The sequence below is a fragment of the Anolis sagrei genome, chromosome 2, assembly GCF_037176765.1.
Source record: "Anolis sagrei isolate rAnoSag1 chromosome 2, rAnoSag1.mat, whole genome shotgun sequence".
NCBI lineage: Eukaryota > Metazoa > Chordata > Lepidosauria > Squamata > Dactyloidae > Anolis > Anolis sagrei.
The window spans coordinates 298,424,695-298,444,503 of record NC_090022.1 but is presented as its reverse complement, the minus strand read 5'-3'; the positions used below and the strand labels follow the sequence as shown (position 1 = coordinate 298,444,503).

General features: G+C 42.8%; 1 protein-coding gene across 1 annotated transcript in view; it reads right to left on the bottom strand.

The window, feature by feature from the left end:
- Window positions 1–15,894, bottom strand: part of VCP (valosin containing protein) — a 44,838-nt gene extending 28,944 nt beyond the window's left edge. The window contains exons 1-4 of the mRNA XM_060761168.2: window positions 15,679–15,894; window positions 4,180–4,291; window positions 2,011–2,183; window positions 419–561 (exon numbers count right to left, since the gene is read on the bottom strand). Coding sequence (XP_060617151.1) covers window positions 419–561; window positions 2,011–2,183; window positions 4,180–4,291; window positions 15,679–15,695 — 445 coding nt within the window. The 5' untranslated portion in view covers window positions 15,696–15,894. The remainder of the gene's footprint in view (window positions 1–418; window positions 562–2,010; window positions 2,184–4,179; window positions 4,292–15,678) is intronic.
- Between the last annotated feature and the right edge of the window lie 3,915 nt (window positions 15,895–19,809).

The window sequence follows — 19,809 nt, the reverse complement described above, 5'->3', positions numbered from 1 at the left end:
GAAAAACAGGATACAAATAATTCCATAAAACAAACTACCATTCTCTCTCTCTCTCTCTTTGGCCTTTGTGCCTCAGCTTTCCTAATTTTTTTACATTTTTTTCTCCCCTTTAGCAATAGGGATCCTTCTTTTTTAATATTTTTCCCCTCCCTAGATAGTACTCCTCCCCGCTCCCCAAACGTTCCACCCCCTTTCCCCCCAAAACCCACACCCTGAGATCCTCTTTTCTGCTTCTTTCAAAAATAAATAAAATTATTTAAAAAAAAACAAACTACACTAATAGCATAGTCAATGTTAAAACATCTATCGTGATAAAAAGAATTCAAACAGATGAAAGATTGTCTGCTATAGTTGTTCTTTGAAATGCACCAAGGAAACCTCTAAATCTGTCTAAAATCTTAATGTTAGCTGCCATTACCTTTTCTGATTGGTCGGTATGCTTCCAGGAAGTAGGGTTTGAGGTAGACCTCAAACAGGTTCCCTGTGATCCCTTCCACAGTGTCATCAATAGGCAGCACGTGAATCCGTTTGCCATACTTCACATCTGGACACGGCTGGATGCTGAAAAGCAAGGGGGATCATTTCTGAGTCTTAAAAGAGGTTTCCTTCTTGTTCAGAACAGAGGAAACTTCTCCTCTGCTGCAGACATGTGCTAGGCACAGTTCCTTGATGAAAAGTGCAAGGACAGTTTATTTATTTATTTATTTACAGCTTTTATATTCCGCCCTTCTCACCCGGCAGGGGACTCAGGGCGGATTACAGTGTACACATATATGGCAAACATTCAATGCCAATTTTGGCATACAACATATACAGACATAGACAGAGGCTATTTAACTTTTTCTGGCCGCCAGGGGAGCTGTCGCTTTCATTGTCCATCTGCGACACTGATGAAGTACTTCCGCATTCCCCGCATGCTTTTGCTGGAGTCTTTTTTTATGGCCTCATAAATTAGTTAATTTAGCCTCCCCACACTTTAAGGTGGTACCTTATTTTCCTACTTGGCAGATGCAACTGTCTTTCAGGTTGCAAAGGTCAACAACAGGCTACACAATTGGTTAGAAACCCACTCCAACCCGGGCTGGCTTCGAACTCATGACCTTTTGGTCAGAGTGATCTTAATGCAGCTGACACTCAGCCAGCTGCGCCACAATCCCAGTTGAACTACCCATTCCTGTCCCAGACAGAGCACCCCATAATACAGTATTTCTGCCACTAGCAAATGGGACCCTTTCACTTCAGAGACACCAGAGAGGCAGTGCTATTCAGATAAGTTTATAGGACAACTACCTCAATCCTGGGTGAGGCATTAATACTTGTCCCAGCTTTCTCCAGTGCAAAAAAGATTACACAATGCAATGGATTTTCCAAACTATGCAAGTTACAGAGCAACCAAGTAAGTTTAACTTATGGCAACTGAAAAAAAAGTGTCCGTCCTCAAACTGGTGTTTAAAATTCCTTTAAAAATAAAAATACAGACAAGATGTATGTAGAGAATGATTTAGATTCATTATGGCCTCCTGGCTACAGTCAAGAGAAGTTTCCCTGGCTTGAGGAGCATTTTATCTTCCCTTCCTTTTTCCAGTGTATAGAGAAGTCTGACTCTTAGTTGCTTTCTCTTTTGCTTTGGCTAGAGCAGTGCTTCCTAACCTTTGGCCCTCTAAATGTTTTGCACTTCAGCTCCAACAATTCCTAACAGCTGGTAAATTGGAAGGGATTTCTGGGAGTTGAAGTCCAAAACACATGGAGGACCAAAGGTTGGGAACCACTGGCCTAGAGGATGAAGTATTAACTGAAGCTGATTAATATTCTATCCTTAAAAACACTTTTTTTCTGCTGAACTCAAACCAAATGTCACCAGTATTAATAGTCCTGTCTAGAAGGAATCTTTGGAAGCAATGAGAAGATGAGTAAACATATCCATGAATGGAAGACAATATGCTCAGTGAAACCTAGTCCCAGCTGCTCCTCTATTTGCTCAGCAGGCTTAGCTGGATACGCTGCCCTTACCTGATCACGTCTCCCAGGCGCACCCTCAGGTTGTTGCGAACCACTCTGTTCATGCGGATCTTCTCATCAGAGCAGGTATCATCAGACAAGACAATACACACTGCCTCCCTCCTCTTCTTCCCTTTCAGCAGGACTGTGTCTCCCCTGAAGAGCTGCAGTTCATCCATTTTGGCCTGTAAGTGGCGAGCGTGAGAAAAGGCGGCATTCAGAGTTGCACAAGTCATTATTTCTTCTCAAGAGTATAACTTGTGTTCTACCAGAGTTCAAAAAAGCATGCAGATAAAAACAAGCACAGCTAAACAGGGGTGAATGCAAGGCAGGAGAGGGAGTGACCAGAGTCATGGAACACTATGCAAATGCTCTTCTTTAAAAATAAACATTGCATTTTGGTAAAGGAGCATGCCTTAACATTGGAGAAATTGGTGACTACATGATGGAACCTAAAAGTTGGCATCACCATCATGTATTTTATTAAATAGACAATGCTCAGAGATGATTGTGTATGTCAGCATTTTCTGGTCAAAAGGAAGCTTGTTGCAAGTACTATCAGGTTAGGGAGATGTTGTTAGTCAACTCAAGACCTCATACAATACAATATGCATGAAATAAAACCCAGAGTGCAAGCCCAGATGTAAAGTTTTGTTGGGAAACAAACAGCATGATATCCAGTTCCAAATAGGTGTGATAGATTGATCTTGCAATGATTCACAAATGCAAATACTGGATAATTCCTCATCATTGGTTAGGACAGCGTTTCTCAACCTGGGGGTCAGGACCCTTCAAGGGGGGGGGGGGGTTGCAAGTGAGTGTCAGAGGGGTCACCAAAGACCATCACAAAACACAGTATTTTCTGTTGGTCATGGACGTTCTGTGTGGGAGGTTTGGCCCAATTCTATCATTGATGGGGTTCAGAATGCTCTTTGATTGTAGGTGAAGTATAAATCCTAACAACTACAACTCCCAAATGTCAAGGTGTATTTTTCCCAAACTCCACCAGTGTTAATAATTGGGCATATGAAATATTCGTGCCAAGTTTGGTCCAGATCCATCATTGTTTGGGTTCACCGTACTCTCTGGATGTGGGTGAACTACAACTCCAAAACTCAAGGTCAATGCCCAACCAACCCTTCCATTATTTTCTGTAGGCCATGGGAGTTCTGTGTGCCAAGTTTGGTTTGATTCCATCATTGGTGGAGTTCAGAGTGCTCTTTGATTGTAGGTGAACTATAAATCCCAGCAACTACAACTCCCAAATGACAAAATCAATTCCCTCTCAATCCCACCAGTATTCAAATTTTGGCATATCGGGTATTTGTGTCAAATTTGGTCCAGTGAATGAAAAGGCACCCTCCATTTCAGATATTTGCAGTAGGATTCATAACAGTAGCAAAATTACATTTACGAAGTAGCAACAAAATAATTTTATGGTTGGGGTCATCACAACATGAGGAACAGTATTAAGGGGTCGCGGCATTAGGAAGATTGAGAAACACTGGGTTAGGATATTTGCCAAGCTTTCATGAAATATTTATTTATTTACAGCTTTTCTATTCCGTCCTTCTCATCCCGCAGGGGACTCAGGGCAGATTACAGTGTACACATATATGGCAAACATTCAATGCCAAAGACACACAACAGATATAGACAGACAATCAGAGGCTATTTAACTTTTTCTGTCTGCCAGGGGAGCTGTCGCTTTCATCGTCCATCTGAGACACTGATGAAGTACTTCCGCATTCCCCGCATGCTTTTGCTGAAGTCTTTATGGTCTTATAAATGAGTTAATTTAGCCTCCCCACACTTTAAGGTGGTACCTTATTTTCCTACTTGACAGATGCAACTGTCTTTCGGGTTGCAAAGGTCGACAACAGGCTACACAATTGGTTGGAAACCCACTCCAACCCGGGCTGGCTTCGAACTCATGACCTTTTGGTCAGAGTGATCTTAATGCAGCTGACACTCAGCCAGCTGCACCATAATCCCGCTTCCAATCTTAAAAGAGTCAATTGTCACATGATGTGAAGAACTTTTTTTGAAAGCCTACAGTGAGTGGCCAAATATCACAGACAATACTGCTCTATATGTTCAAAGTTCTTATGTTAGGTGTAAAATTGGCTGGTAAATTGCATAAAGAACCGTGAGATTTCCTACTAGTTGTGTGGAACCCACCTGGGAGAGTGACACAACACTGTTGTCCTCATTAATTGCTTCATCGACAATCAACCGATTAGGCCTGTTCTTCTGCTTAAGAATTGCAGTCGATAAGTCATCACTTTTGGAACTGCAGCAAGAGAAGAGAATTGGAGTTTAAGAAACAAGAGACACATCTCAATCCATCTCTTAACAGCTGAATTTGTTTCCACATCTCTTAAATCAACCAGTTTGAAAAGCAAGTATTTCACCTCATAGAATATGAATGCTTTTATCCACTCAAAAGTACTCTATTCAGCTTTCCACTATCAAGTCAGCGGCAGGCCAAAATCCAGAGTCTCTGCATTAAAGCAGCAAACAGCACTTCTATCACAAGATAAATCACCTTCCTTTTTATTTAAGTGGCAAGGAGACAGGAATCCCTTTTGATGCATAGCAAAGGGAAGATTTTGTCTCCTGTGCTTTTCAGTAAGGAAGGACAATTCTTCTTTTAGTGAACTGGATGCTCAGAAGTCTCAAGAGGCCATAACTCTAGAAAACCTGCTCACTCTGCAGATTTCCAGAAGATATCCACCTTAGCAGCTGCCTAAACAATAGCGGAAGGGAGGATGCAAGGTTGTACAGTTGTCCTTCCAGACCTGCAGTTTGGACTTACTAATCTAATTATTTAAGGATTTGATTTAAAATTATTTCTTTAGGTCCTCTAGTGTGACTCTATATTTGCCTGCCTTTGGTGATGTTGGAGGACCTGGAGATTCACAGATCTGATTAAAATGTTATCTCTAGGAATCTCCAGGCCCACGAGTACAATTCTGTGATCAGCTTCCTGCAGAAGTAAACCACAGAGTTGGGTTGGAGGACCCAGAAATGCTGGGTAAAAAAAAACCACAGGAATTTAATGTGTTTTTTGTTCTTTCTTATTCAGGGGGATCCTGCACCCTTAGGGGGTTAGCCCCAGGGAATGCCTGCAGTTTTGAAACATGTGTCCTCTTAACTTGCCACACTGAGGGCATTTATTTATTTTATTTATTTATTTACTTTATTTCTATACCGCTTTTCTCAGCCCTCAGGCAACTCAAAGCGGTGAACAACATCAATACGACACATCACGAGACAAGTATAGGGAAATTAAAAACAATTGTAACATAAATCATTAAACATCCGTATAACAATCATTAGCGCCTCAACAGTAAAATCAGAATCCAGTCTAATCATCCATTATTCCGTATTCCTTTGTTCAATTACACTGTTTAATCAAATGCTTGTTCGAACAGCCAGGTCTTCACTTTCCTCTGAAACGCCAGCAGGGAGGGGGCCGATCTGATATCTGCAGGCAGGGCGTTCCACAGCCGAGGGGCCACCACCGAGAAGGCGGGACAGAGAGCAGGGCCTCCCCAGATGATCTTAGTGTCCTAGTCGGTTCATAGGAGGAGATGCATTCGGAGAGGTAAGTAGGGCCAGAACTGTTTAGGGCAGTGGTTCTCAACCTGGGGTCCCCAGATGTTTGTGGCCTTCAACTCCCAGAAATCCTAACAGCTGGTAAACTGACTGGGATTTCTGGGAGTTGTAGGCCAAAAACATCTGGGGACCCCAGGTTGAGAACCACTGGTTTAGGGCTTTATAGGCTAACGCCAGCACTTTGAATTGTGCCTGGTAGCAAACCGGCAGCCAGTGGAGCTGGCGCAACAGAGGAGTAGTATGCTCCCTGAGTGCCGCTCCTGTTAGCAACCTGGCTGCCGAACGCTGGACCATTTGAAGCTTCCGAGCAGTCTTCAATGGCAACCCCACGTAGAGAGCATTGCAGTAGTCTATACGGGATGTAACCAGAGCGTGGACTACCGTGGCCAAGTCAGACTTCCCAAGGTATGGGAGCAGCTGGCGCACAAGTTTTAACTTTGCGAATGCTCCCCTGGTCACCGCTGAAACCTGGGGTCTTACACAGGGAATTAACCCTAACAGAAGCAAATGCTGCTTTAAGTCTTTGAGGTTGAGATTTGTATCAGTACCTGAACTGTGTCCCAAAATTGCATGACTGCATTAAACTGTTTAGCAACCCAGTTTCCATTACCAGGTGGACTGCCAGATTCAACGTCACCTGCAGCTGACTGCAGAATCTTTGAGCTCAGACAAAGTTCTAAGACAGTCTTTATTAAGTTCTTGTGGGTTTTTTCGGGCTATATGGCCATGTTCTAGAGGCATTTCTCCTGACGTTTCACCTGCATCTATGGCAAGCATCCTCAGAAGTGAGGTCTGAGGTGACCTCACCTCTGAAGATGCTTGCCATAGATGCAGGCGAAACGTCAGGAGAAATGCCTCTAGAACATGGCCATATAGCCCGAAAAAACCCCCAAGAACTTAGTGATTCCAGCCATGAAAGCCTTCGACAATACACAGTCTTTATTATTTAATTTATTTATTTCAAATATTTGTACCCCGCCCTTATGAACCCTCTTGGGTGGGGGGACTCAGGGAGGCTTTGTCTTGCTGGTCCCTCTGGGAGGTCCAGTCACAATAACGGCGCCATAGGCATTATTTCAGGGCTAATAGTGTGGTGAGGCTGGACTCTCTCCGTGCAAAGGTCCTTATATTTAGCCAAGCATTATCGCCTCCAGTGTTCATTACTCCTTCCAGTGCCTCACAGGCTCTCGAGACCCAGTATTAGCAAGATAAGATCAGAGAATGTAAAACCAGATAAGCAGGAGCACCCATTGAAGAATCCTAGGAGGTGGAGAGCACCCTGTCACTTGCTCCTGCTGGAAGGGGCAGAAGTCCTGAGGAAGGACCTTCATGACACCCCATGCCACTATCAGTACCAAGCAAAGGCAACTGCTTCATACAGCATGCAGGTAAACAATGGGATCTAAAGGAGGGATTATGTTTGTGGAGACCAATGGCTACTACTCACACTGGCTATATTTTACCTCTAGTATTAGAGGCAGTACACGTTTATATACCAGCTGCTAGGGAATCTGAGCAGGAGGGGTGTTTTTTCTGACTGTCTGGCTAGTGGGCTTCCTAGTATGGCGACTGGTTTGCCATTTTGAGGGTAGAACACTCAAAATGGCAAACCAGTTGGACAGGTATCTTCTGACCTTACTAAGAGCAGCCATGGACACTTTGCTTTTAAATTAAGATCAAAGCAAAAAATCCTGAAACAAAGACATTTGCCTAAGAAAAAACAGAGCAGAAGTATTTATAGTATTTTTTATAGTATTTATATACCGCCTTTCTCACTCCTGGGGGGACTCAAAGCGGTTTACACATAAATAATGGCAAGATTCAATGCCTTACATTGGGCACCAATACGACAGAAATGGAAAAAGGGTAGGTTTCAATGAACTCAAACAGAAAGTGGAACTGATTAGCCTTCCTTCAAGTTTGAAACTAAAGTGTTTGTTAGGGACTACTGAAAAGGGGAATTCCTAGACAACTTTTAAAAATAATCCTAATACGAAACTTAAAAGTTCAAATAAAATAAGAAAATCTCTAAAACATACAGTGAACAACGCTCAAGAGTGCCTAATAGCAACTAGTGAGTGTTAGTAAGATGGAGAATGGAAGCAGCAAATGACTAGATTCTCAACAATGTCTGCCATAATTATTTGTTTATTAGGTGCCACAAGCCTTTTTGTGAGGTTTAAAGACTTGCACCAATCGAAACATGGATGCTTCAATCGACAACATGGCTGCTAGGGTGACTTTTAGCTACTTCAAAACAAGTTATCACTAATTTTGGTGTTTTTCAGTACACTACGCAAGAAATAGAATTTCTATACTAAATGGAAAGAGTATAGCAAATCTTGAGGAAAAAATATATCTAGCTCAACAGAACTGCTGGGAAACTGGGGTGATAGCTAAGAGGGCAAAACATGACTGGCACAGATGACAACTAGAGTCCATTCTGCCAAAAGGTTGCAGAGGATAAGAGATGTGTTGTCTTGCAGGTTTTAGGAGGATGTTTTGCCAGGATGCAATAAGTGCACTAAAAAACCAAAGGCAGAACCCCAAGCAATGGTACCTTTGCATTTCCTAGTGTCTCTCATTTCACCTGAGAACCTACAGCCCATGAAAGAAAATCGCACACAGACCTGGAGGCTCCAGGGGTTTTGTTACAGCCACAAACAGCAGGCAAAGGTTTCAGTCAGTTACTTGAGGGCCAGCACCTAAGAACAGAGCTGAAGACATACACTGATATCCTAGGAAGGGGAAGCATCTACAACCTGGACTTTTTGCCACCAAGTCTGGGGAGAATACTTGCCTTTCTGCTCTAATTCTGATCATTCAAACCCATTCTAGAAGGCTATTTATTGGTAAAGTTCCTACTACCAATCTTGCCACTTGACAATTTATGTTACCCAGACTTTCATGTGACAAATGGTGCAAAAGGGCAGTGAAGGCCAGCAAAGCAATACCCAGGACGACATGTCTCTTGGGACCCAAAGACCAATGCCAACACACCTGGGGAAACCAAACTTGCTTTAGATAGAAGAATTAAAAGAAGCAGCCAGAAGACCTACACTATTATCAACCCTGAAGGATGTGGAGATCAGGGCTACCTCAAATTTCATGGTATTTTAAGCATACAAGAGCAGCTTGGGGAATACAGCTCAATGTCAGAGAACAAGGTATGGATCCAAAAGGGAACAGGTTCAGCATTTCTCAGGCAGGGTAGAAAAGACTTTTTTGAAAGTCAGGAGAACTGCTGGCACTCTGGAAATGAGCCAGAGAAGCCATTATTATGACCTTGTGTAAGATGGCTTTGAGAGAGCCAGGATCATGTGGATGGAGCACTGCATTACAACTCTGGAGACTATGGTTCAATTCGCTGCTTGGCCCTGAAAATCCCTCTGGGCAATCCTGAGTGAGTCACACACTCTCAGCCAAAGGAAATCTTCTGATAGTGTTGTGACTAGAAGGTACAAAAAGGCAACAAAAAAGACAGCCTTGTATGCTTTATGTTTTTAAAGAACGGGGCCCTTGTTGGCTAAGTAATGGGGTTGTCAAGGCAGACATCTCTCTAGCCATCGTTCGTATGGGCAATGTAATGCACTTCACTGTTTATGCACCCAAACCACTAAAAAATAAAGGAGGGAGATATTGCAAGGAGCAATGTCTTTGAAATGTCTCCTCTCTCAGTTATGGCTCAGGACCCTTCCACACAGCCCCATATCCCAGAATATCAAGGCAGAAAATCCCACAATATCTGCTTTGACCTGGATTATCTGAGTCCACACTCAGATAATGTGAGATTTTCTGCCTTGACATTCTGGGATATAGGGCTATGTAGAAGGATCCTCAGATACTGCTTTGAGTCGTGCTGGGGGTGAGAAAAGCGGTATAGAAATACTGTAAATAATAATAATAATAATAATAATAATAATAATCCTATGATAACCCAGTTATCACATATTGTGGGAATTTCTGCCTTGATATTCTGGGTTATATGGCTGTGTGGGAGGGGCCCTAGTCTAACAACTGAATATAGAATCTCTTTTCCTTTAAGTCAGATACTCAAGATGCTTTCAATTCCAAGCCAACGGAGTCAAAACAATATTGTGAAGACCCCAGCCAATAAGTAAGGCTGAACCATTCAGAGTCATCTAGCTCTGATTCCCTAAAACGTAGGAGTATGTGTTCCTGCTGCTGGTATCACAAGGACTTGCATTAGAAGTATGTACTCATGAGCAACCAACATGATAACGTGCTTAAAAGTATGTTGGTCCCATGGGCATGGTTGTCTATGGAGAGCAGGTGCAACTTTCAAGATACAAAACAAGAGGGACAGACCAATTTGACCTATGTTCCATTGAGGCACAAGGGATCAGATGGGAAGTACCTGGCAGAAAGGGGAATACTAACTGCCCTGTCAGAGACTGAAAAGGCACCAGAGACTGAAAGAGGAAGGGCAACAGTGCTTGCCTTGCCCCAAAGGATGGTTTATCAACGCCTGCAGAAGCTCAAGGACTGAGACTTGGAAGTGGGAAGAGACTCCTATCTCTGACCAACAATTCCCCTCCTGGAATAATCTCAATGACTCCACTTTCAGAGATAATGAAATGCAGAGTCACAAATGGAAGAACTGGCAAAGAATCCCAAGCAACTGGAAGAAAGTTGGGGAGTTGCTTATTATTATTACTTGAAACATAACAAGAAGACTCCGTAGTAAACAAGATCATTCTGCTGGCTATTGTATTGAATCATATGTTGGACACTTCCCAAGTGTCTAGGACTGTGTGATGTATCGGCGAATGATGTGTGCAGATCCCAGTAAAGTGGCCTTTTGTAGCTGGCAGATGGTAATTTTGTCAGCACCGATTGTGTTTAAGTGCAGTCCAAGGTTTTTGCTTATTATTATTACTATTATTCCCCAAACAATGGCAGTTCCTTCTTAGGACACAACAGGGAAAGGGCCCTTGTCAGAGGATGTCTTAGCCCAGTGATGCTCAACCTGTGGGTCCCCAAGTGTTTTGGCCTACAACTCCCAGAAATCCCAGCCAGTTTACCAGCTATTAGGATTTCTGGGAGTTGAAGGCCAAAATATCTGGAGACCCACAGGGTGAGAACCACTGTCTTAGCCAATGGAATGAGCAGAGGTTTAGAGATCACTTTGCACCATTATGGGATGAGCAAATTCCCCAGTTCGGTCTATGTTCTCAGGTCTGTAGCTCCTGTCCTCTCTGCTAATCTCCACAAACCTCAGCAGTCCTGTGAGGCTACATTAAGCCTGAGAAAAATGAGGCACGGGCATTGTTTTTAAAACACAGTCCTTAAAGGTTTGTCCTTTCACAGGTTCTAGACTTCCGCTTCTCACTCAGCCATGCTGGCAGAGGCCTTGGGGAGAAGCCCAAAATATCTTGAGGATCAAGAACTGAAGAAGATCTATCAGAAATAACAGTGGGCCTATACAGGACCTCATGGTAAGACCACCTCAACAGCAGACCAAAGGTTTACCCTCTTTATGACCACAGATTCCTTTGAGAATCTGGTGAAAGAAAAACCTTCCTAACAAAATATATGTAAACACAACTTTCACCCTTGCAATAAAAGAAATGGGGAGGGGTTTATTATTATTATTATTATATTATTGTATATTTATTTATACCGCGCTTTATCTCTCCTGAAGGGAACTCAAAGCAGTATATGAATATTTTATTTATATACCATTCACACTGCCCTCAAGGAATCCCCTGAAGGTGCAACTACACTGCTCATAGAATCATAGAATCAAAGAGTTGGAAGAGACCTCATGGGTCATCCAGTCCAACCCCCTACCAAGAAGCAGGAATATTGCATTCAAATCACCCCTGACAGATGGCCGTCCAGCCCTTGTTTAAAAGCTTCCAAAGAAGGAGCCTCCACCACGCTATGGGACAGAGAGTTCCACTGCTGAACGGCTCTCACAGTCAGGAGGTTCTTCCTCATGTTCAGATGGAATCTCCTCTCTTGTAGTTTGAAGCCATTGTTCCGCACCCTAGTCTCCAAGGAAGCAGAAAACAAGTTTGCTCCCTCCTCCCTGTGGCTTCCTCTCACATGGCTATCATATCTCCTCTCAGCCTTCTCTTCTTCAAGGCTAAACATGTCCAGCTCCTTAAGCCGCTCCTCATAGGGCTTGTTCTCCAGACCCTTGATCATTTTAGTTGCCCTCCTCTGGACACATTCCAGCTTGTCAATATGCTCAGTGCTATGGAATCCTAGGAATTTAGTTAGACCAAGTCTTTGCCTTCCCTGCCAAGGACTGCTAGGGACTCTCCAAACTACAAATCCCAGGACTCCATAGCCCTACAGGTGTACCCTTGTCCTCAGCTAAATGCCCCTTGTTCCAGAGACACCCCAAGCAGTCTTGGGCTAAAAACCAGGACAATGATGACGATATTTATTTATATCCTGCCTTTCTTTCTTAGATAACGCTCACAGCAGCTGACAACACAGAAACAAAAAAATTACAATTTAAAAAACACCAAAGTGGAATTAAACATAGTATTTTTAAAAAGCAAATAGTTAAAATCTCACAAAGCACATGGGGGTGGAGGGAGGGGAAACCCATTAAAAGGAGGTTAGCTGTTCTGTGCTGAAAACAAACTCAAAGAAGCTTATATTAAATACTAAAATTGCATCATCGGTCAAACAATGAATCCTTGCGAGAGAGAGAAAAGGGGCAAGACTGTGTGTGTATGCTTGCTTGTCATAAAACTCTGCCTACAACTCCATGAGGAAAGAAACCAGCCCCCGGCCTTCTTTCACTTCCTCCTTCCGCCCCATGACTTGGCAGAACCGGAGCAGGAAGTGCCTCTTCATAGAGGAGGAGGGCCATAAATAAGAATCCTTGAGTTGGAAGAGACTCCAAGGGTCGTCCTGTCTAAAACCCCTTCTGCTAGGCATGAAATAAATCCAAAACCCTCCTGGCAGAGGCCTATCTAACCTGTTAAAAAACCCCAAGAGAAAGGAGACTCCACCGGCGGAAGCAGATATCCCTTCTGCTGAACAGGAAGTCCTTCCTCATGATGAGGTCGGATCTCTTTTCCTGCATGGCTCCATTGTGTCAGTCTCCAAAACAGCAGAAGAAAACAAAGCATATTCCTGCTTCAATGGGGCATCCTTTCAAATATCTAAACAGACCCCCTTCTCTCAGCCTCCTCTTCCAACCCAATGCAGTCAATCTGGATTATGGAGCCGTGTAGATCCATCCTAAGACTTCCCTCGATATAGATCAGGCATATAGATATAGATCCAATCTAGGCACTATCTTATTGATGCTGCCTAGAATCGCATTGGCCCTTTTGGCTGCTGCATCATACTCTCGGCTCACATTCAGGCATAAATTATTTTCAAGCCATGGCTATATTACTTTCTTCAATCCAGACACTAGTCTCTGTTTTAATGCTTGCATATTTATATATATTAAAATTATATGCTAATGGTTTTATATTAAGCTGCTCTGAGACTCCTTCGGGCGAGATAAAGTGGGGGATAAATAAACATAATAATAAAATAATAATAATAATAATAATAATAATAATAATAATTAGACATCCTATGAATGCTGCCTAGAATCGCATTGGCCTTCTGAGCTGCAGCAACCACACTCTTGGCTCATGTCCACTAAGGACCCTTCTACACTGTCATATAAAATCCAGATTATCTGCTTTGGACTGGATTATATGGCAGTATAGACTCATATAATCCAGTTCAAAGCAGATGTGATTATCTGCTTTGATAATCTGGATTATATGGCAATGTAGAAGGAGCCTATGACTCCCAGATCCCTCTCCAAATGGTTGCAAATCAGGACCCCTTCTACACAGCTAAATAAAATCCAGATTATCATCTTTGAACTGGATTATATGGCAATTTAGACTCATATAATCCATTTCAAAGTAGATAATGTGGATTATTATCTGCTTTGATAATCTGGATTATATGGCAATGTTGAAGGATGCCTCTCCAAATGGTTTCCAATCAGGACCCCTTCTACACAGCTATATAAAATCCAGATTATCTGCTTTGAACTGGACTATATAGCAGTGTAGACTCATATAACCCAGTTCAAAACTGATAATTTGATTATCTGCTTTGATAATCTCTTATATGGCAATGTAGGAGGAGCCTATGACTCCCAGATCCCTCTCCAAATGGTTTCCAATAGTATCCCTTCTACACAGCTATATAAAATCCATATTATCTGCTTTGAACTGGATTACATGGCAGTGCAGACTCATATAATCCAGTTCAAAGCAGATAATGTGGATTATCTGCCTTGATATTCTGAATGATATGACAATGTAGACTCATATAGTCCAGTTCAAAGCAGATAATCTGGATTATTATCTGCTTTGATAATCTGTGGACTATATGGCAGTGTAGAACAGGCCTACAGTGACATATGAAATCCAGATTATTTGAACTGGATTAAATCCAGATTATTTGAACAATCCACCTTATCTGTTTTTGATTATATGAATCCACACTGCCATATAATCCGTTTCAAAGCAAAAATCTGGATGTTATATGGCTAACCCGGGTTATAAATATGGCTAACCCGGATTATAAATTCAAATAACCCGGATTATCCGCATCGAACTGGTCTGCAGTGTCATATAATCCAGAATATCAAGGCAGATAACAATCCACTTTATCTGTTTTGGCTTATATGAGTCCACACTGCCATATAATCCGTTTCAAAGCAAAAATCTGGATGTTATATGGCAGTGTAGTCTTCTTCTACACTGCTATATGGTCCAGATTATTAAGGCAGATAATAATCCACATTATCTGCTTTGAACTGGATTATCTTGAGTCCATACATTGATATAATTCAGAATTCAGAATATCAAGGCAGATAATTATCCACTTTATCTGCTTTGAACTTGATTAGAAGAGTCCACACTGCTATATAATCCAGTTCAAATCAAATAATCTGGATTTTATATGTCATTATCTGCTTTGAACTGGATTATCTTGAGTCCATACTGCCATATAATTCAGAATATCAAAGCAGATAATCTCCCACATTATCTGCTTCGAACTTGATTAGATGAGTCCACACTGCTTGATATTCTGGATTATATGACAGTGGGGACTCATATAATCCAGTTTGATGCGGATAATCCGGGTTATTTGAATTTATAATCTGGGTTAGCCATATAACATCCAGATTTTTGCTTTGAAACGGATTATATGGCAGTGTGGACTCATATAAGCCAAAATAGGTAAGGTGGATTGTTATCTGCCTAGATATTCTGGATTATATGGCAGTATGGACCCAAGATAATCCAGTTCAAAGCAGATAATGTGGATTATTATCTGCCTTAATATTCTGGACTATATGGCAGTGTAGAAGAAGCCTACACTGCCCTGTAAAATCCAGATTTTTTTGCTTTGAAACGGATTATATGGTAGTGTGGACTCTGGACTCAAGATAATCCAGTTCAATGCAGATAATGTGGATTATTATCTGCTTTGATAATCTGTGGACTATATGGCAGTGTAGAAGAAGCCTACACTGCCATATAACATCCAGATTTTTGCTTTGAAACTGATTATATGGCAGTGTGGACTCATATAACCCAAAAGAGATAAGGTGGGATTGTTATCTGCCTTGATATTCTGGATTATATGACACTGTAGACCAGTTCGATTCAGATAATCCGGGTTAGCCATATAACATCCAGATTTTTGCTTAGAAACGGATTATATGGCAGTGTGGACTCATATAAGGCAAAACAGATAAGGTGGATTGTTATCTGCCTTGATATTCCGGATTATATGACACTGTAGACCAGTTCGATGCGGATAATCCGGGTTATTTGACTGGATAATCCGGGTTATCTGCCCTGGGGCCTTTCTCAATTGTCCGCCCCATTGTCTTGCAGCACCATTGCCTTCCACTTGAGGCCTGCTTCCCAGAGCGAAGCCTGCCTCGCGTGTTTCCTCCTCCCGGGCCTTCAATGGGCGAGTGCGGCCTAGCAGCGCGGGCCTCCCCGGCTCTCGCGTGCTTCTCTCCCCGGGGGGAAGACTCACTCGGGTCCCGAGGCCATGGCGGCGGCTTCAGCGGCGATGGGAAGGTGGCTGGGCCTCTCTGCGTCCGTTGAAGGCGTCTCTCTCTCTCTCTCTCTCGCTCTCTCTCTCTCTCGCTCTCCGTCGCCTCGCGGGATGCTTCCCTCAACGCCGACTCATCGGGAGTGACGCTCCGCCCGGCTTGACTAGGCCGCACTCTGCCTAGCAACAGGTGGCGCCTCAGCCAATCAGGAAAAATTAAAGGCACCGAGCCGGCCCGACTGAGCCAATCAGGAGGGGAGTAATTGAAAAAAGCTCACTCTTTCTCCAAAGAGCCAATCGGAAAAAAGATGCGCCAATACCGGTGAAATTTTAGATAGGAAGTCCCGCCCACGTCCTCTTTCTGCCTAGCTACGCTGCTCTGATTCGTTAGCGTCGCAAGAGCGGCAACGAATAGGAAATGTACAAGTCGCTGATTGACAAGGCGCTCTACGTATGGAAGGCTTCGAGAGGGACTGCGGATCTGAAGCCGGGCTGCAGCGCCGCCGCGTTGATTGACAGGGAAAAAGAGAGGGGGCGGGACTTGGATGCGGAAGTGGTTTCTGTCCTGGGTTTGCTGGGCTGTGCAACGTCATTGGGGAGGAGAGAGTGTCTCTGAGCAAGTGCAGAAGGCACAGTCATAGAATCATAGAATCCTAGAGTTGGAAGAGACCTCCTGGGCCATCCAGTCCAACCCCATTCTGCCAAGAAGCAGGAATATTGCATTCAAACCACCCCTGACAGATGGCCAGTCAGCCTAAACGACCAAAAAACCGAGCAGGAAAAGGCTTCACTGAGCAGATGACTGATACTCAAGAATATTTGCATCAACATGCAAAAGTTTAAATATATATACATAATATTTAAATGTTATAACATTATTATTATTATTATTATTTTACTGACACAAAAGCACAGTATGTCACAGGTGTACCTGATTGTTTACTATGTGCCTGATTGTTTACTCTCTGTTGTTTTGCTTGTTGTTTACTCTCTGTTGTTTCAACAGAAAGGAGGAAACCATGAAAATGAACAAAATTGGCTACCAATATTAAAAAAAACTCTAAAATTACAACAGCACAACAACAGAGAGGAAACAATCAGGCACATCTAATCACCTCTCAACAAAAGATTTTCCCAGGCTGAGCCAGGCCTTCAAATGCTAATCAAGGTGGTCAGTTGAAACATTCACACCTAGCTCCAGCAGACAAGAGTCCTTTGTCTCATCCTGGTCATTCCACAGATATATAAACCCTTTTTCCTAGTTCCAACAGACCTCACTACCTCTGAGGATGCTTGCCATAGATGCAGGCGAAACGTCAGGAGAGAATGCCTCCAGAACATGGCCATATAACCCAGAAAAACCTGGAAACAACCCTATTATTATTATTATTATTATTATTATTATTATTGTATTGTCGAAGGCTTTCATGGCCGGAATCACTGCGTTGTTGTAATTTTTTCGGGCTATATGGCCATGTTCTAGAGGCATTCTCTCCTGACATTTTGCCTGCATCTATGGCAAGCATCCTCAGAGGTTGTGAGGTCTGTTGGAACTAGGAAAAAGGGTTTATATATCTGTGGGATGACCAGGGTGGGACAAAGGACTCTTGTCTGCTGGAGCTAGGTGTGAATGTTTCAACTGACCACCTTGATTAGCATATAATGGCCTGACTGTGTCTGGAGCAAACATTTGTTGAGAGTTGATTAGATGTGCCTGATTGTTTACTCTCGGTTGTTTTGCTTGTTGTTTACTCTCTGTTGTTTCAACAGAAAGGAGGAAACCATGAAAATGAACAAAATCTGGCTACCAATATTAAAACTCTAAAATTACAGAGAGTAAACAATCAGGCACATCTAATCTCCTCTCAACAAAAGATTCCCCGAGGCACTACCAAACCATCAAATGCTAATTAAGGTGGTCAGTTGAAGCATTCACACCTAGCTCCGGCAGACAAGTCTGCTCCGGCAGACAAGACCAAGACCACCCTGGTCATTCCACAGATATATAAACCCATTTTCCTACTTCCAACAGACCTCACTATCTCAGAGGATGCTTGCCATAGATGCAGGCGAAACGTCAGGAGAAAATGCCTCTAGACCATGGCCATATAGCCCAAAAAAACCTACAACAACCCAGTTGAAGATGTATCCCTACCTTACCTTTCGGGTCCCCTTCCAGCTATGTTACATTACTGCCTAATCCAGTATTTTAATTTTTAATCCCATTAGAATTGGCCCTGCCCACAGTGGTTGTTAATAATAGGAAACAACCCTATTATTATTATTATTATTATTATTATTATTATTATTGTATTGTATTGTCAAAGGCTTTCATGGCCGGAATCACTGGGTTGTTGTAGGTTTTTCCGGGTTATATGGCCATGTTCTAGAGGCATTCTCTCCTGACATTTCGCCTGCATCTATGGAAAGCATCCTCAGAGGTAGTGAGGTCTGTCAGAACTAGGAAAAATGGGTTTATATATCTGTGGAAGGACCAGGGTGAGACAAAGGACTCTTGTCTGCTGGAACTAGGTGTGACTGTTTCAACTGACCACCTTAATTAGCATTTGATGGCTTGGCAGTGCCTGGGGGAATCTTTTGTTGAGAGGTGATTAGATGTGCCTGATTGTTACTCTCTGTAGATTTGCTTGTTGTTTACTCTCTGTTTTTTCAACAGAAAGGAGGAAACCATGAAAATGAATAAAATCTGGCTACCAATATTAAAAAACTTTAAAATTACAGAGACTGTCTACAGACATCACATGCAACTCTTGGAACGATTCCATCAGCGCTGCCTCCAGAAAATCCTGCAAATCTCTTGGGAAGACAAGCAGCGTGCTGGAAGAAGCTGGAAGAAGCAAAGACTACCAGCACTGAAGCGATGGTCCTCTGCCATCAACTCCGCTGGACCGGTCATGTCAAGACTTGGCTGTTTGGTTGTGCATTTAAGTAATCAGATCTAATTTGCCAAATAGTCACTGTTGTATGTTTTTATATTGAATGTTTTTATATTGTGTAAATGCTATTTTAGATTATAAGTTGCTCAGAGCACCTTGGTGGAGAGCGACTAATTAAGAAGTGAAGTGAAGTGAACCCCCGTCTTCCAAAGCAGTTGCTCTACTCTGAACTCAAGAAGGGAAAACGGAAAGATGGTGGACAGGAAAAGAGATTGAAAGATGGACTCAAAGCCAGCCTCAAAAACTCTGGCATAGACACTGAGAACTGGGAAGCCCTGGCCCTTGAGTGCTCCAGCTGGAGGTCAGCTGTGACCAGCAGTGCTGCAGAATTTGAGGAGGCACGAGTGGAGGGTGAAAGAGAGAAACGTGCCAAGAGGAAGGTGTGTCAAGCCAACCCCGACCGAGACAGCCTTCCGCCTGGAAACCAATGCCCTCACTGTGGGAGAAGATGCTAGTCAAGAATAGGGCTCCACAGTCACCCACGGACCACCAGAATACTGATGCTGGAAGGCTATCCCTACTTGGCCAATGAGGGATCGGCTAAGTAAGTAAGTAAGGGGACCATACAATTGCTTGATCTCTGCATTTCTCTTGTCAGATAATGCAGAGGTAAATATTACACAAGGCAAGCTCTGAGAATCAAGATACACTCTGGTAAAAGGGAGAAAGTCAAGCAAGGACTTGAAAAACACACGAATGCTCTGCATGCTCATTGGAAGAAAATAACCTCTGATACACTTTCCCAAAGGACAATTAAGTTAAAAGGAAATCTCTACTCCATTATCCCTCTTATTTTACGGCATCTTCAGTCCTCTAGAGAACGTCATTTATTGCTTATGAGAATCCTACCCACTGCGTTGCACAAAAAAGGTGAGGGGAGCAACCAAACATTCAAGTGTTACGTACTTTAGGATAGGCATGCAAGGTTGGGCCCTCCAGGTGTTTTGGACTTCAACTCCCACAATTCCTAACAGCTGGAGGGCCCAAGTTTGCCCATGCCTGCTTTAGGAGCTCTATAGGTTTTGTTTTGCATCTGTCTGAATCGGTCATCCAATAAATTTCTGAAATTGAATCATGGAATAGGAAAGAAACAACAGTAGATTTGCCCCACATCCCACAAACCTCCAGACTATACAAAGATATTTTTTAAAGATAA